This window comes from Amblyraja radiata, chromosome 13, assembly GCF_010909765.2.
Source record: "Amblyraja radiata isolate CabotCenter1 chromosome 13, sAmbRad1.1.pri, whole genome shotgun sequence".
NCBI classification, from domain to species: domain Eukaryota; kingdom Metazoa; phylum Chordata; class Chondrichthyes; order Rajiformes; family Rajidae; genus Amblyraja; species Amblyraja radiata.
The window spans coordinates 38639726-38652894 of record NC_045968.1 but is presented as its reverse complement, the minus strand read 5'-3'; the positions used below and the strand labels follow the sequence as shown (position 1 = coordinate 38652894).

General features: G+C 46.2%; 2 protein-coding genes across 3 annotated transcripts in view; one reads left to right on the top strand and one right to left on the bottom strand.

The window, feature by feature from the left end:
• The window catches only part of med12l (mediator complex subunit 12L), a 586849-nt gene that overhangs the window by 392517 nt on the left and 181163 nt on the right, over nucleotides 1-13169 (top strand). The window lies entirely within an intron of this gene.
• LOC116980101 (P2Y purinoceptor 14-like) lies at nucleotides 3927-5298 on the bottom strand. Its single transcript, XM_033032209.1, has one exon. It carries the CDS (start codon nucleotides 5296-5298, stop codon nucleotides 4159-4161), a length of 1140 nt encoding a protein of 379 aa, XP_032888100.1. The 3' UTR covers nucleotides 3927-4158.

Below are 13169 nucleotides of genomic sequence, written 5' to 3'. Positions count from 1 at the left end.
TGCAATTTTGCCTTGCTGTCTCCTACTTAAACCGCAATTGGCCTTTTACCACACATGCTGGGGCATCGCTGAGGTCTGTGGATGACTTGGAGGAAGTTAACAGCTCAATGGAGGAAATGAAGTGAAACGAGCAGAAATGATCACTTAGCTTTCGGCAAGGGGATGTATATCTTTATGTTATCAGAATTATCTCTGCTACAGTCAAATGTAAATGCTGACACAAGAAATTGCAGATGCTGGAATCCTGAACAAAACACAATGTGCTCAAGGAACTCAGCAGGCCAGGGAGCATTTGGGGAGGGAATGGACAGACAAAGGTTTAGGTCAGGGCCCCACTCCAGAAAATTTTGAATTCTCATATTTAGTAACTTGCTTATTTCTAAAAGTGCTGTGAGAGAATGGGGGGGGGGGGGGGGGGGGGGGGTGAGTGGAAGAGAGACAGCAAGCTACATGTGGCTTGGTAATAAAACTTGGAATAACCAATGAGAGCTGTCATCTGCAGTCATCTTTGGCCTTGTGTCTATGCTTTCCATTTACTTCTCCTGTGATCTATCATTTATATCCTTAAATAACCTATCGTCATTTGCCCAGTATTGTGTCAGCTGCATGCTATTGTTTTTGCAGAGGGGTCCTGACCCAAAACTTCACCTGTACATGTTCCCCAGAGTCTGAAGAAGGGTTCTGACCCAAAATGTCACCTATTATTTTTCTCTGGAGATGCTGCCTGACCCGCTGAGTTGCTCTAGTATTGTGTCTATCTCCAGAGATGCTGCCTGACCCACTGTGTTACTCCAGCACTTTGGGTCCTTTTGTGTGAACCACATCTACAGTTCCTTTGTTTCTACATTCGCTACACAGTAAAACATCTTTTATCTCCACTCTTCCCATTTCCAGTGAAGGTTCATAAAATCATAAGTGATAAGAAGGGGTAAGAGTGTTGTAAAAACAAGTCTGAAGGCTTTGTGTCTCAATGCAAGGAGCATTCGTAATAAGGTGGATGAGTTGAATGTGCAGATAGCTATTAATGACTATGATATAGTTGGGATCACGGAGACATGGCTCCAGGGTGACCAAGGCTGGGAGCTGAACATCCAGGGGTATTCAATATTCAGGAGGGATAGAGAGAAAGGAAAAGGAGGTGGGGTAGCGTTGCTGATTAGAGAGGAGATTAACGCAATGGAAAGGAAGGACATTAGTTTGCAGGATGTGGAATCGGTATGGGTAGAGCTGCGAAACACTAAGGGGCAGAAAACGCTGGTGGGTGTTGTGTACAGGCCACCTAACAGTAGTAGTGAAGTTGGAGATGGTATCAAACAGGAAATTAGAAATGCGTGCGACAAAGGCAAAACCGTGATAATGGGTGACTTCAATCTACATATAGATTGGGTGAATCAAATTGGCAGGGGTGCTGAGGAAGAGGATTTTTTGGAATGTATGCGGGATAGTTATCTAAATCAACATGTAGAGGAACCAACGAGAGAGCAGGCTATTTTAGACTGGGTATTGAGTAATGAGGAAGGGTTAGTTAGCAGTCTTGTTGTACGTGCCCCCTTGGGCAAGAGTGACCATAATATGGTTGAGTTCTTCATTAGGATGGAGAGTGACATTGTTAATTCAGAAACAATGGTTCTGAACTTAAAGAAAGGTAACTTTGAGGGTATGAGACGTGAATTGGCCAAGATTGACTGGCAATTAATTTTAAAAGGGTTGACGATGGATATGCAATGGAAGACATTTAAAGACTGCATGGATGAACTACAAAAATTGTTCATCCCAGTTTGGCAAAAGAATAAATCAGGGAAGGTAGTGCATCCGTGGATAACAAGGGAAATCAGGGATAGTATCAAAGGGAAGGATGATGCGTACAAATTAGCCAGAAAAAGCAGCATACCGGAGGACTGGGAGAAATTCAGAGACCAGCAGAGGAGGACAAAGGGCTTAATTAGGAAAGGAAAAATAGATTATGAAAGAAAACTGGCAGGGAACATAAAAACTGACTGCAAAAGTTTTTATAGATATGTGAAAAGAAAGAGATTAGTTAAAACAAATGTAGGTCCCTTGCAGTCAGAAACAGGTGAGTTGATCATGGGGAACAAGGATATGGCGGACCAATTGAATAACTACTTTGGTTCCGTCTTCACTAAGGAAGACATAAATAATCTGCCGGAAATAGCAGGGGACCGCGGGTCAAAGGAGTTGGAAGAATTGAGTGAAATCCAGGTTAGCCGGGAAGTGGTGTTGGGTAAACTAAATGGATTAAAGGCCGATAAATCCCCAGGGCCAGATAGGCTGCATCCCAGAGTACTTAAGGAAGTAGCTCCAGAAATAGTGGATGCATTAGTAATAATCTTTCAAAACTCTTTAGATTCTGGAGTAGTTCCTGAGGATTGGCGGGTAGCAAACGTAACCCCTCTTTTTAAGAAGGGAGGGAGAGAGAAAACGGGGAATTACAGACCAGTTAGTCTAACATCGGTAGTGGGGAAACTGCTAGAGTCAGTTATTAAAGATGGGATAGCAGCACATTTGGAAAGTGGTGAAATCATTGGACAAAGTCAGCATGGATTTACAAAAGGTAAATCATGTCTGACGAATCTTATAGAATTTTTCGAGGATGTAACCAGTAGCGTGGATAGGGGAGAACCAGTGGATGTGGTGTATCTGGACTTCCAGAAGGCTTTCGACAAGGTCCCACATAAGAGATTAGTTTACAAACTTAAAGCACACGGCATTGGGGGTTCAGTATTGATGTGATAGAGAACTGGCTGGCAAACAGGAAGCAAAGAGTAGGAGTAAACGGGTCCTTTTCACAATGGCAGGCAGTGACTAGTGGGGTACCGCAAGGCTCAGTGCTGGGACCCCAGCTATTTACAATATATATTAATGATCTGGATGAGGGAATTGAAGGCAATATCTCCAAGTTTGCGGATGACACTAAGCTGGGGGGCAGTGTTAGCTGTGAGGAGGATGCTAGGAGACTGCAAGGTGACTTGGATAGGCTGGGTGAGTGGGCAAATGTTTGGCAGATGCAGTATAATGTGGATAAATGTGAGGTTATCCATTTTGGTGGCAAAAAACAGGAAAGCAGACTATTATCTAAATGGTGGCCGACTAGGAAAAGGGGAGATGCAGCGAGACCTGGGTGTCATGGTACACCAGTCATTGAAAGTGGGCATGCAGGTGCAGCAGGCAGTGAAGAAAGCGAATGGTATGTTAGCTTTCATAGCAAAAGGATTTGAGTATAGGAGCAGGGAGGTTCTACTGCAGTTGTACAGGGTCTTGGTGAGACCACACCTGGAGTATTGCGTACAGTTTTGGTCTCCAAATCTGAGGAAGGACATTATTGCCATAGAGGGAGTGCAGAGAAGGTTCACCAGACTGATTCCTGGGATGTCAGGACTGTCTTATGAAGAAAAACTGGATAGACTTGGTTTATACTCTCTAGAATTTAGGAGATTGAGAGGGGATCTTAGAGAAACTTACAAAATTCTTAAGGGGTTGGACAGGCTAGATGCAGGAAGATTGCTCCCGAAGTTGGGGAAGTCCAGGACAAGGGGTCACAGCTTAAGGATAAGGGGGAAATCTTTTAAAACCGAGATGAGAAGAACTTTTTTCACACAGAGAGTGGTGAATCTCTGGAACTACCTGCCACAGAGGGTAGTCGAGGCCAGTTCATTGGCTATATTTAAGAGGGAGTTAGATGTGGCCCTTGTGGCTAAGGGGATCAGAGGGTATGGAGAGAAGGCAGGTACGGGATACTGAGTTGGATGATCAGCCATGATCATATTGAATGGCGGTGCAGGCTCGAAGGGCCGAATGGCCTACTCCTGCACCTAATTTCTATGTTTCTATGTTTCTATGTTTCTAATTAGGCCATTCGGCCCATCAAGTTAATTTATGTTTTTGCTCATGTGACAAAATAAATTATATATCAAATTATACACAAGGGAAAATAAGATGAAAATTGTCAAAAAATTTAGTTGAGGGTAAATGACATTTTGTGATAACGACTCAAGAGTGAATGACACTGAAATAGTTTAAGAAGCACTACTCTAAACCATCGCAAAGTAACAATTGGGGAAGGTTGCAAAAAATAGCTCCTCGGATGGATTGTTCGAGTGTCGGAAACACCTCATACTTTTGTGTTGATGTAATCTGATTCTACCGGAATGTTGTAACTGCTGCTGACTGCCGCAGTACTTTAATCTGAATAGTTTTCTTAGTATTTCTCTCAGATGGAAACGTGGAAGAGTTTGTACAGACAGTGTCAACCGCCATTCTGCTGGAGTCAGGGTCTTGATAAGAGGCATTGCTTGACTGTTCCCTTTTCCTAGCGTCATCCATTTTGACCGCCTTGTTTCTCTTAATTCTCAATGTTTGGCGCAGCACTCTGGTGAAGGACTTGCACAGAAGAAAGTAGATGATGGGATCGAGGCAAACGTTAAACGCGCACAGAAGCAACGTGGCCTCCTTGGCGTAGTACAGTCGGTTGTGTGTTGTACAGCCGCTCTCCGCTGACCGGATATTCTCGTATGGGATCCGGATAACATGGTAGGGCACAAAGCAGATGAAGAAGACGGCCAAGATGCTGAAAATGTTGCGATTAGCTTTCTTGATCACCGTGCCGGTATCGTTCTGGAATTTTTGGTTGGACCAGTACAGTTTCTTCAGGATGGCTAAGTAGCACAAAGTGAGGAGAGCAAAAACGACCCAGAAAATAACTTCACAATTGATAATTACAATTTGATGCCAAGTCTCTCCCACCTTGCTCTTCAACTTCAGGCAATATGCCGCAGTTTTCTCTGTGGGGTCCTTGTTGGTTAAAATGATATTTGGCAGGGCGAAGCTGATGATGAAAACCCAACAGCTCACACTGACGACCTTGGCGAACTTGACTTTCTGCACACTGAGGCTTTTGCGAGGCTGCACGATCTTCAGGTAGCGGTCAAGGCTGATCAGGCCGAGGAATATTATGCTGAGGTACATGCTGCTGTAGAATATCACGGCAGAGTAGCGACACACAAAGGCTTTCAGCTGCCAGGATCCAAGGTTGGATTCGGAGAGGATTTTAAATGGAAGCGTAACCACCAGCAACATGTCAGCTGCCACGATGTTCTTGAGGTAAATTGTAAAGCTGGAGCGGTTAGGAATCTTGTAGAAGATACAAGCAGCCATTGTGTTCAGCACGAACCCTCCAAGGAAGACAAAGCAGTACAAGATGGGTAGGATCACTGTGATCGCAGTGGGGTCAAGCAAATTACGGCAGCTCGTGCTGTTGGGAGCAACTGTGCTGTTGGTCATTGCTAAATGAATGCAAGCAAAGTAAGAAGTTAGGAACTGTTAAATTCTCTGCAAAAATTTGAATATCACCAGGGCTACCAACATTGGGTGAGAGTTGGGAGTGAGAAATTGCGAGCCCGAGGGAGCATAGCGACCGGGGGGGGGGGGGGGTGGGGTGTGGGAGGATGGTGTCCCCCCTCCCATTAGTACGGAATTTGTGCATTTTTCAGCTTGAAATTGTGCAATATGGTGCAAACTGTTGCGAGTCTTTTAACCAACACTTGAATGCAATATATATGCTTTAAATTGGATTAGTTATGAATAAGGTTAGAGTAAATTACATTCCTAATTACATTCCACAGTATGGTAGGGAATTCCCCCCAGCAGGTAGGGTAGCTGAGACATGTTGGCGGGTGTGGGCAAGTTGTGCCGAAGGGCCTGTTTTCCAACTGTATCACTCTATGACTACATTATACCTCCACCATGCATGAATGCTTCAAAATCAAGTGATCGAGTTTTATTGCCATATACTCAAGCATAAAAACATAGAAAATAGGTGCAGGAATAGGCCATCGGACCTTCGAGCCAGCACTGCCATTCAATATGATCATGGCTATTCATCTAAAATCTGTACCTCTTTCCTGTTTTTTCCCTATATCCCTTTATTTCGTTGGCCCCTAGTACTAAATGTAACTCTCTCTTGAAAACATCCAGTGAATTGGCCTGCAGGCAAGCAGGATGCTTCCTCCAACCACCCCCATTTGGTCCATGCTGGTCACCTGGGCGAATTTGGCACAGAGACTCTCATGGCAGCGGCGTAACGTGTTCAACGCCTCCGATGCCCCGGGACTCTTGCACTGAGGCTGCTCCTTGGCCGGAGTTGCAGTGAGTGACTCGCCAGCCCAGCAAACACTCGCCAGCTCAGCAAACACTCGACATCCCCGCTCCCCGTCCGCACCTGTCCCCGCCGCTGCTTCTGCTTCCAACTACCGTGGCAGTTGATATTAGTTTTGAAATTTTCGTTGATCACAGAATTTCTCACGACAGAGCGTGAAAAATTTGTGATCAGTGTGAGAATTTGGCAAAATGCGTGATTCTCACGCTCAGTGCATGGGAATTGGGAGCCCTGCCTCTATAATCCCCCTATCTCCCCCCCTCTCTCTCCCCCCCCCCTCTCTCTCTCCCCCCCTCTCTCTCCTCCTCTCTCCTCTCTATCTCTCCCCCTCTCTGTCTCTCCGTCTCCCTCTCTCTCTCCCTCTCTCCCTCTCTCTCCCTCTCTGTCTATCTCCCCCTCTCTTTCTCTCCGTCTCTTTCTCTCCCCCTCTCTTTCCCTCCCACCTCACTCTCCCCCTCTCTCCCCCCTCTCTTCTGCTCTCTCCTCTCACCCCCTCTCTCTCCCCCCTCTCCCCTCCCTCTCTCTCTCCCCCCTCTCCCCTCCCTCTCTCTCTCCCTTCCCACTCTTCTCTCTCCCCCTCTCTCTCTCCTCTCATCCCCCTCCTCTCTCCTCTCTTCACTTCTTTCTCCATTCTCTCTCCCCCTCTCTCTGTCCCCCTCTTCCTCTCGCTCTCTTCTCCCTCTCTCCCCTCACCTCACTCTCCCCCTCTCTCGCCTCCTCCCTCCTATCTTTCTTCCCCCTCTCCCTCCTCTCCCTCTCTCTCCCCCCTCTCTTTCTCCCTCCTTCTCTATCTCCCCCTCTCTCTCTCTCCCCTCTTGCTCTCTTTCTACACACTCTCTCTCCTCTCTCTCCCCCCTCTCTCTCTCACCTCTCTCTCTCTCCTCCGTCTCTACCCCGCTCTCTCCCCCCCATCTCTCCCCCAATTCTCCCTCCCACCAAACTCCCCCCCTTGCTCTCTCTACCCTCTCTCTCCCCTCTTTCTCCTCACTTTCTCCTGTCTCTATCTCCTCTTTCTCTTTGCCTCCTCTCTCCCTCTTTCCCACATTTCTCTCTTTCCCCCTTCTCACCCTCTTCCCCCTCTCTCTTTTATCACCCCTCTTTCTTCCCCATCTCTCTCCCCCTCCCTCGCCCCTTCTCTCATCCCCTCTCTCCCTCTCCAAACCCCCTCTCTCCCCTCTCTCTTCCTTTCTCCCCCCTCTCTCCCCCCCCCCCCCCCCCATCTCTCCCTTCCATCCCTCTCTCAGCCCTGGCTCTCCAACACTCGCGGCCCATGCAGTTTTGTATGAGTTTTTACATTTTCGTTGATCACAGAATTTCTCACGACAGAGCGTGAGAAATTTGTGATCAGCGTGAGAGCGTGAGAATTTGCCCAAATGCGTTATTCTCACGCTCAAAGCGTGAGAGTTGGCAGCCCTGCATTAGTTTGCTAAGCACCTTGTTGTGTTTTTAACTTTCCCTCTGATGATAACCCATTTATTCCAAACAATTATAATGCAAAAGCAATTGAAAATCAGCACTTACTTCAGTCCTTGGGCCAATATAGTCTTTCCACAGTTTCTGCTCCACCTTTGCACAATTGCTACTTGTGCGAGTTAGCATAACACTCTCCCTTCAGAAAATCGACTGAGCAGATTAACAACAGATAACATGTGGCAATTTTGACATTCTTGAACCGTCACGAAGCTTGAGGAAGTTACTATTTACTGACATTTGAGTGCAGAGCACATGAATTCTACCATCCAGTGTTTACGAGCGCTTGCCAGTAAGTTAAGATGTGCGGATGCTGGAAATCAGAAACGTAAAATACAGAAGATGCTGGAAACAATCAGCAGGCCAGGCTGCATGTGTGGAGATAGAACCAGGGTTAAAGTTGTTGTAATCTGGGGCGTGATATCTGTGATGGCAATGGAAGCAGATTGAAAAAGTCTGGTGGAGATGTTTAGTTTAGTTTAATTACATGTGCACTAAGGTACAGTGAAAAGCTTTTTTGTTGTGTGCTATCCAGTCAGCGGAAATACTATACATGATTACAATCAAGCCGTCTACAGTATACATTTGCAGGATGAAGGGAATAACGTTCAGTGCAAGACAAAGTCCAGTAAAGTTCGATTAAAGATAGTCCAAGGGTCTCCAAGGAGGTGGATGGTAGCTCAGGATCACTCTCTAGTGGGTGATAAGATGGTTTACTTGCCTGAAAACAGCTGGATAGAAGAGTAGCTCGAAGATCTGCCTCACAGCTCGAGAGACCCAGACACAAAGCTGACCTCTGGTATTGTCAATGTGAAATTTGCTCAGTTCTCCCTGTGGGTTTCCTCTCTCATCGCAAAGATGTGCAGGTTTGCACGTTTAATGGACACCAAATTACTGACATTGATTCACACAATGAGGCAACAAGTTGTAAAGTTGTAATAAAAAGGAACTGCAGATGCTGGTTTACACCAAAGATAGATGCAAAATGCAGGAGTAACTCAGCGAGTCAATGCAGCATCTCTGGAGGACATAGATAGGTGACATTTCGACACCGGACCCTTCATCAGACTGATCAGTCACCAGGATCAGTGGTGGGCCTTCTGTTGGTTGTCAAAGTGTCACACAATGTGAAGCAGGCCCGTTAATGCAATAACACACAGGTAGATAATCAATAATACAATAATTTAACTATTATAATACTCGCTAACAATAATAGTCCAAAAAACAACATTTGGCTGTACAACCAAATCTATAGAAGACACCACCCTCTTTCCTTTCCACGTTCTTCCCAGCTGTTATCAGGCAACTGAATCATCCTATCACCAACTAGAGAGCGGTCCTGACCTACCGTTTACTCACTTGAACTATACTTGGACTTTGCTAGCCTTTATCTTGCACAAAACGTTATTCCCTTTATCCTGTATCTGTACACGGTGGACGGCTTGATTGTAATCATGCATAATCTTGGTTTTAGCAAAAAAAAAAAGTAAATTGTCCTTAGTGTGTAGGATCGTGCAAATGCACGGGGTGATCGCAGATCGGCATGAACAAAGATAGGGAGCTGGGGATGGAGGCATCTCATGTCTGGCACTTAGCTCTGTTATGGTTGTTGAGCCTGCACGCATCCTTGGTCTTGCCTTGCGAGGTGGTGATCTGTACATGTCCCATGGTCTTGACGTGCTTGCACACAAACCACAAACTGCAATTTTGCCTTGCTGTCTCCTACTTAAATCGCAATTGGCCTTTTACCACACAAGCTGGGGCATCGCTGAGGTCTGTGGATGACTTGGAGGAAGTTAACAGCTCAATGGAGGAAATGAAGTGAAACAAGCAGTAATGATCACTTAGCTTTCGGCAAGGGGATGTATATCTTTATGTTATCAGAATTATCTCTGCTACAGTCAAAAGTAAATGCTGACACAAGAAATTGCAGATGCTGGAATCCTGAACAAAACACAATGTGCTCAAGGAACTCAGCGGGCCAGGGAGCATTTGGGGGGGGAATGGACAGACAAAGGTTTAGGTCAGGGCCCCACTCCAGAAAATGTTGAATTCTCATATTTAGTAACTTGCTTATTTCTAAAAGTGCTGTGAGAGAATGGGGGGGGGGGGGGGGGGGGGGGGGGGGGGGGGGTAGGGGGTGAGTGGAAGAGAGACAGCAAGCTACATGTGGCTTGGTAATAAAACTTGGAATAACCAATGAGAGCTGTCATCTGCAGTCATCTTTGGCCTTATGTCTATGCTTTCCATTTACTTCTCCTGTGATCTATCATTTATATCCTTAAATAATCTATGGTCATTTGCCCAGTATTGTATCAGCTGCATGCTATTGTGTTTGCAGAGGGGTCCTGACCCAAAACTTCACCTGTCCATGTTCCCCAGAGTCTGAAGAAGGGTTCTGACCCAAAATGTCACCTATTATTTTTCTCTGGAGATGCTGCCTGACCCGCTGAGTTGCTCCAGTATTGTGTCTATCTCCAGAGATGCTGCCTGACCCACTGTGTTAAGTGGCTTTTTCACGGGGCGACTTGACGCAAGAGTGAACCAGAGTTTAACATCGTGGGAACCTCGTGCGATAACAGTACGGCATTCGTGGACCACCGTGGACCACCGTGGCGCTAACGGCAGGTAGTCGTGTAACTTGGTCACTCGGGAGAAAATTCAAGAAAGTTTGAATTTCTCCAAGAGTGACTTGTACACTTGTGGTTGAGCATTGCAACATTGTATGAACGTAGTGGCCAGTGCGATATCCGTGCGATATCCGTAATAACTCTTGCGGGTACCGTGGGAACTCCTGCGAACGGTGAGTAACTGAGCAGTTTGATTGTCAGTGCTTGTTTTACCTCATTGTTAAATAAATATATTTTTTACTATCAGATTGATGTCTGCAATTCTTCATTAACACATCACTACAAGATGAATGTCTCTAATGTTATAATCCCTCTCATGCTGAAACACAAAATAGTTGAAGGGAGGTGAAATAATCACATTTTCATTCTTTTTCATTTTTGAGTGTTCAGGTACCTCACTTGCTGAGCTATTTTACTCCAGCAGTTTGTGTCTCTTTTTGTCTAAAGCAGTTTCTAAGACTGTAGGAACTCCGCGGGCCAGGCAGCATCTACGGAGGGAAATGAACAGCCGACCCTTTCTTCAGGCTGCCTTATCTCCCTCCCCCCTCCCCCCTACTCCCACCCACACACACAAATGCTGGAGAAACTCAGTGGGTGCAGCAGCATCTATGGAACGAAGGAAATAGGCAACGTTTCGGCCCGAAACGTTGCCTACTTCCTTCGGTCCATAGATGCTGCTGCACCCGCTGAGTTTCTCCAGCATTATTGTGTACCTTCGATTTTCCAGCATCTGCAGTTCATTCTTAAACACAAATGCACCGAGTTCCTCCAGCATTTCGTGTTTTGCTCAGTATTCCAGCATCCGCTGTCTCCCGCGTCTCCAATAAAACAAAACTACTGTCAAAAGGGTGAAGGATAGGGGCAGAGATAGATACATTCCTGATTAGTGCGGCTGTCAGGAGGTTATGGGGAGAAGGCAAGAGAATGTGGTTGAGAGGGAGAGATAGATCAGCCGCGATTGAATGGCGGAGTGGACTTAATGGACCGAATGGCCTAATTTTGCTCCTATAACTAACAAAGATAGTAATTGTTAGGGAAATGTAGTTATTAAAGACGAGGGGGAGCACAAATGGGCAGTCTGGGATGGCTCGCGAGATACTTGCATAGAGGCACAAACGTTAAAGAAAGGGCAGATAAACAGAGAGGGTGGGGGGACTTCCCTCAGTGCCCATCTGTTACCATTAATTGGACAGTTCGGTCTGTGAAACGCAACACGCCAGCCCCGACATCCAGCCCGGTGGTCAGTCCTTTGAAGATAGACACCAGTTGCTTGGAGTAACTCAGCCGGACAGGCAGCAAATCTGGAGAGAAGGAACGGGTGGCGTTTCGGGTCGAGCGCCTTCTTCAGACTGAGGTCAATCCCCTGCATGGATAACAGGAGTCCCAGCCAACACGACAATCGCCCGCTGCACAGTCTCGGAGCTTCCACTGCGAAAACGGTGCCTACATTTGAGCACTTATGTAACTGAACCATCCTAACACCAACCACAGAGCATTCCTGAACTACTACCTACCTCATTGGAGACCCTCGGACTATCTTAGATCGTATACTCACTGGCTTTATCGAGTTACTGTGTGGAAACCGGCCCTTCGGCTCAACTTGCCCATACCGGCCAAAATGTCCCATCAAAACTAGTCCCATCTGCCTGCGTCTGGTCCATATCCCTCCCAACCTGTCTTATCCATGTACCTGTCTAAATGTTTCTTAAATGTAGGGATGGACCCAGCCTCAACTACCTCCTCTGGCAGCTTGTTCCATACACCCACCACCCTTTGTGCGAAAATGTTACCCCTCACTCAGATTCCTATTAGATCTTCCCCCCTCACCTTGAACCTATGCCCTCTGGTCCTCGAATCCCCTCTGTGGGCAAAGGACATATATTACCCTGGACTCTGTCTATTTCCCTGCCTGTTCGTCTCATGGTTTTGTACACCTCTCAGCCTCTGTCCCCAGTGTGGAGTTAAGGGCTTGTTTATGGGCGCCCTGGGCTGAGAACTCTGGAGGATGGGTTTTAGACTTTATCGGGAATCGAGATAGACCCCGTAATGCAGGAGCAAAGAATCGCAGACGCTAATCTGTATTGGAAAGACACAATATGCGGGAGTAACTCAGCGCTGAAGAAGTGTCCCGACCCGAAACATCATCTATCCATGTTGTCTAGCGATGCTGCCTGACCCGCTGAGTTGCTCCAGCGCTTTGTGTCTTTCCACTAGACCTGTAATAAGTCTCGGCTGGGTGTCTACTGGGATCTCTGGTGTTTAATAGACGTCCTGATGTTGTTTTTGATCGGGTTTACTACTGACAGTATTTAATCAGATCCATATTAAATCATTTCCCCTTCACCTTAAACCTATGTAATCTGGTCCTCAATTCGCCTACTCTGGGCAAGAGACTGTGCATCTACCCGATCGATTCCTCGCATGATTTTAAACATTATCTTGCACACAGCGTTGTTCCCTTCACCATGTATACACCATTTATGGCTCGATTGTTACTATTTATTGTCTGTCTACTGACTGGTTAAACGTTTGAAGGTTTCACCTCTCAGTAGATAATAAAATAAGACAACCATCACGGTCAATGTGAGACAAAGTCTTTATTCCTATTTGACAAAATAAAAAGACGACTTCTTGCACATATTGAGAGAAGGTGCATCACACAGCACATTAAGCAGCTGATCATATTGTCCAAATTGAGGTCTCCGTTGAAAGATGGGCTTCACCCAGTGAGACTTCCTCTTAATTCTCTTTTTAATTAATCTCACCCTTCTGCCTTCACGCAAGCGTTCTCGATGCACATAGTGGGCTGCTGCATACAGTGCGTCAATGAAAATAACCACCATCCTGTACTCGAAAATACTTAGTATAGGCATGTCTCCAAATGAGCCAATTCAACC

Excerpts from the sequence above, each read along its gene's own strand:
- LOC116980101 (XM_033032209.1), bottom strand. The coding sequence starts at position 5,298 with ATGACCAACAGCACAGTTGCTCCCAACAGCACGAGCTGCCGTAATTTG.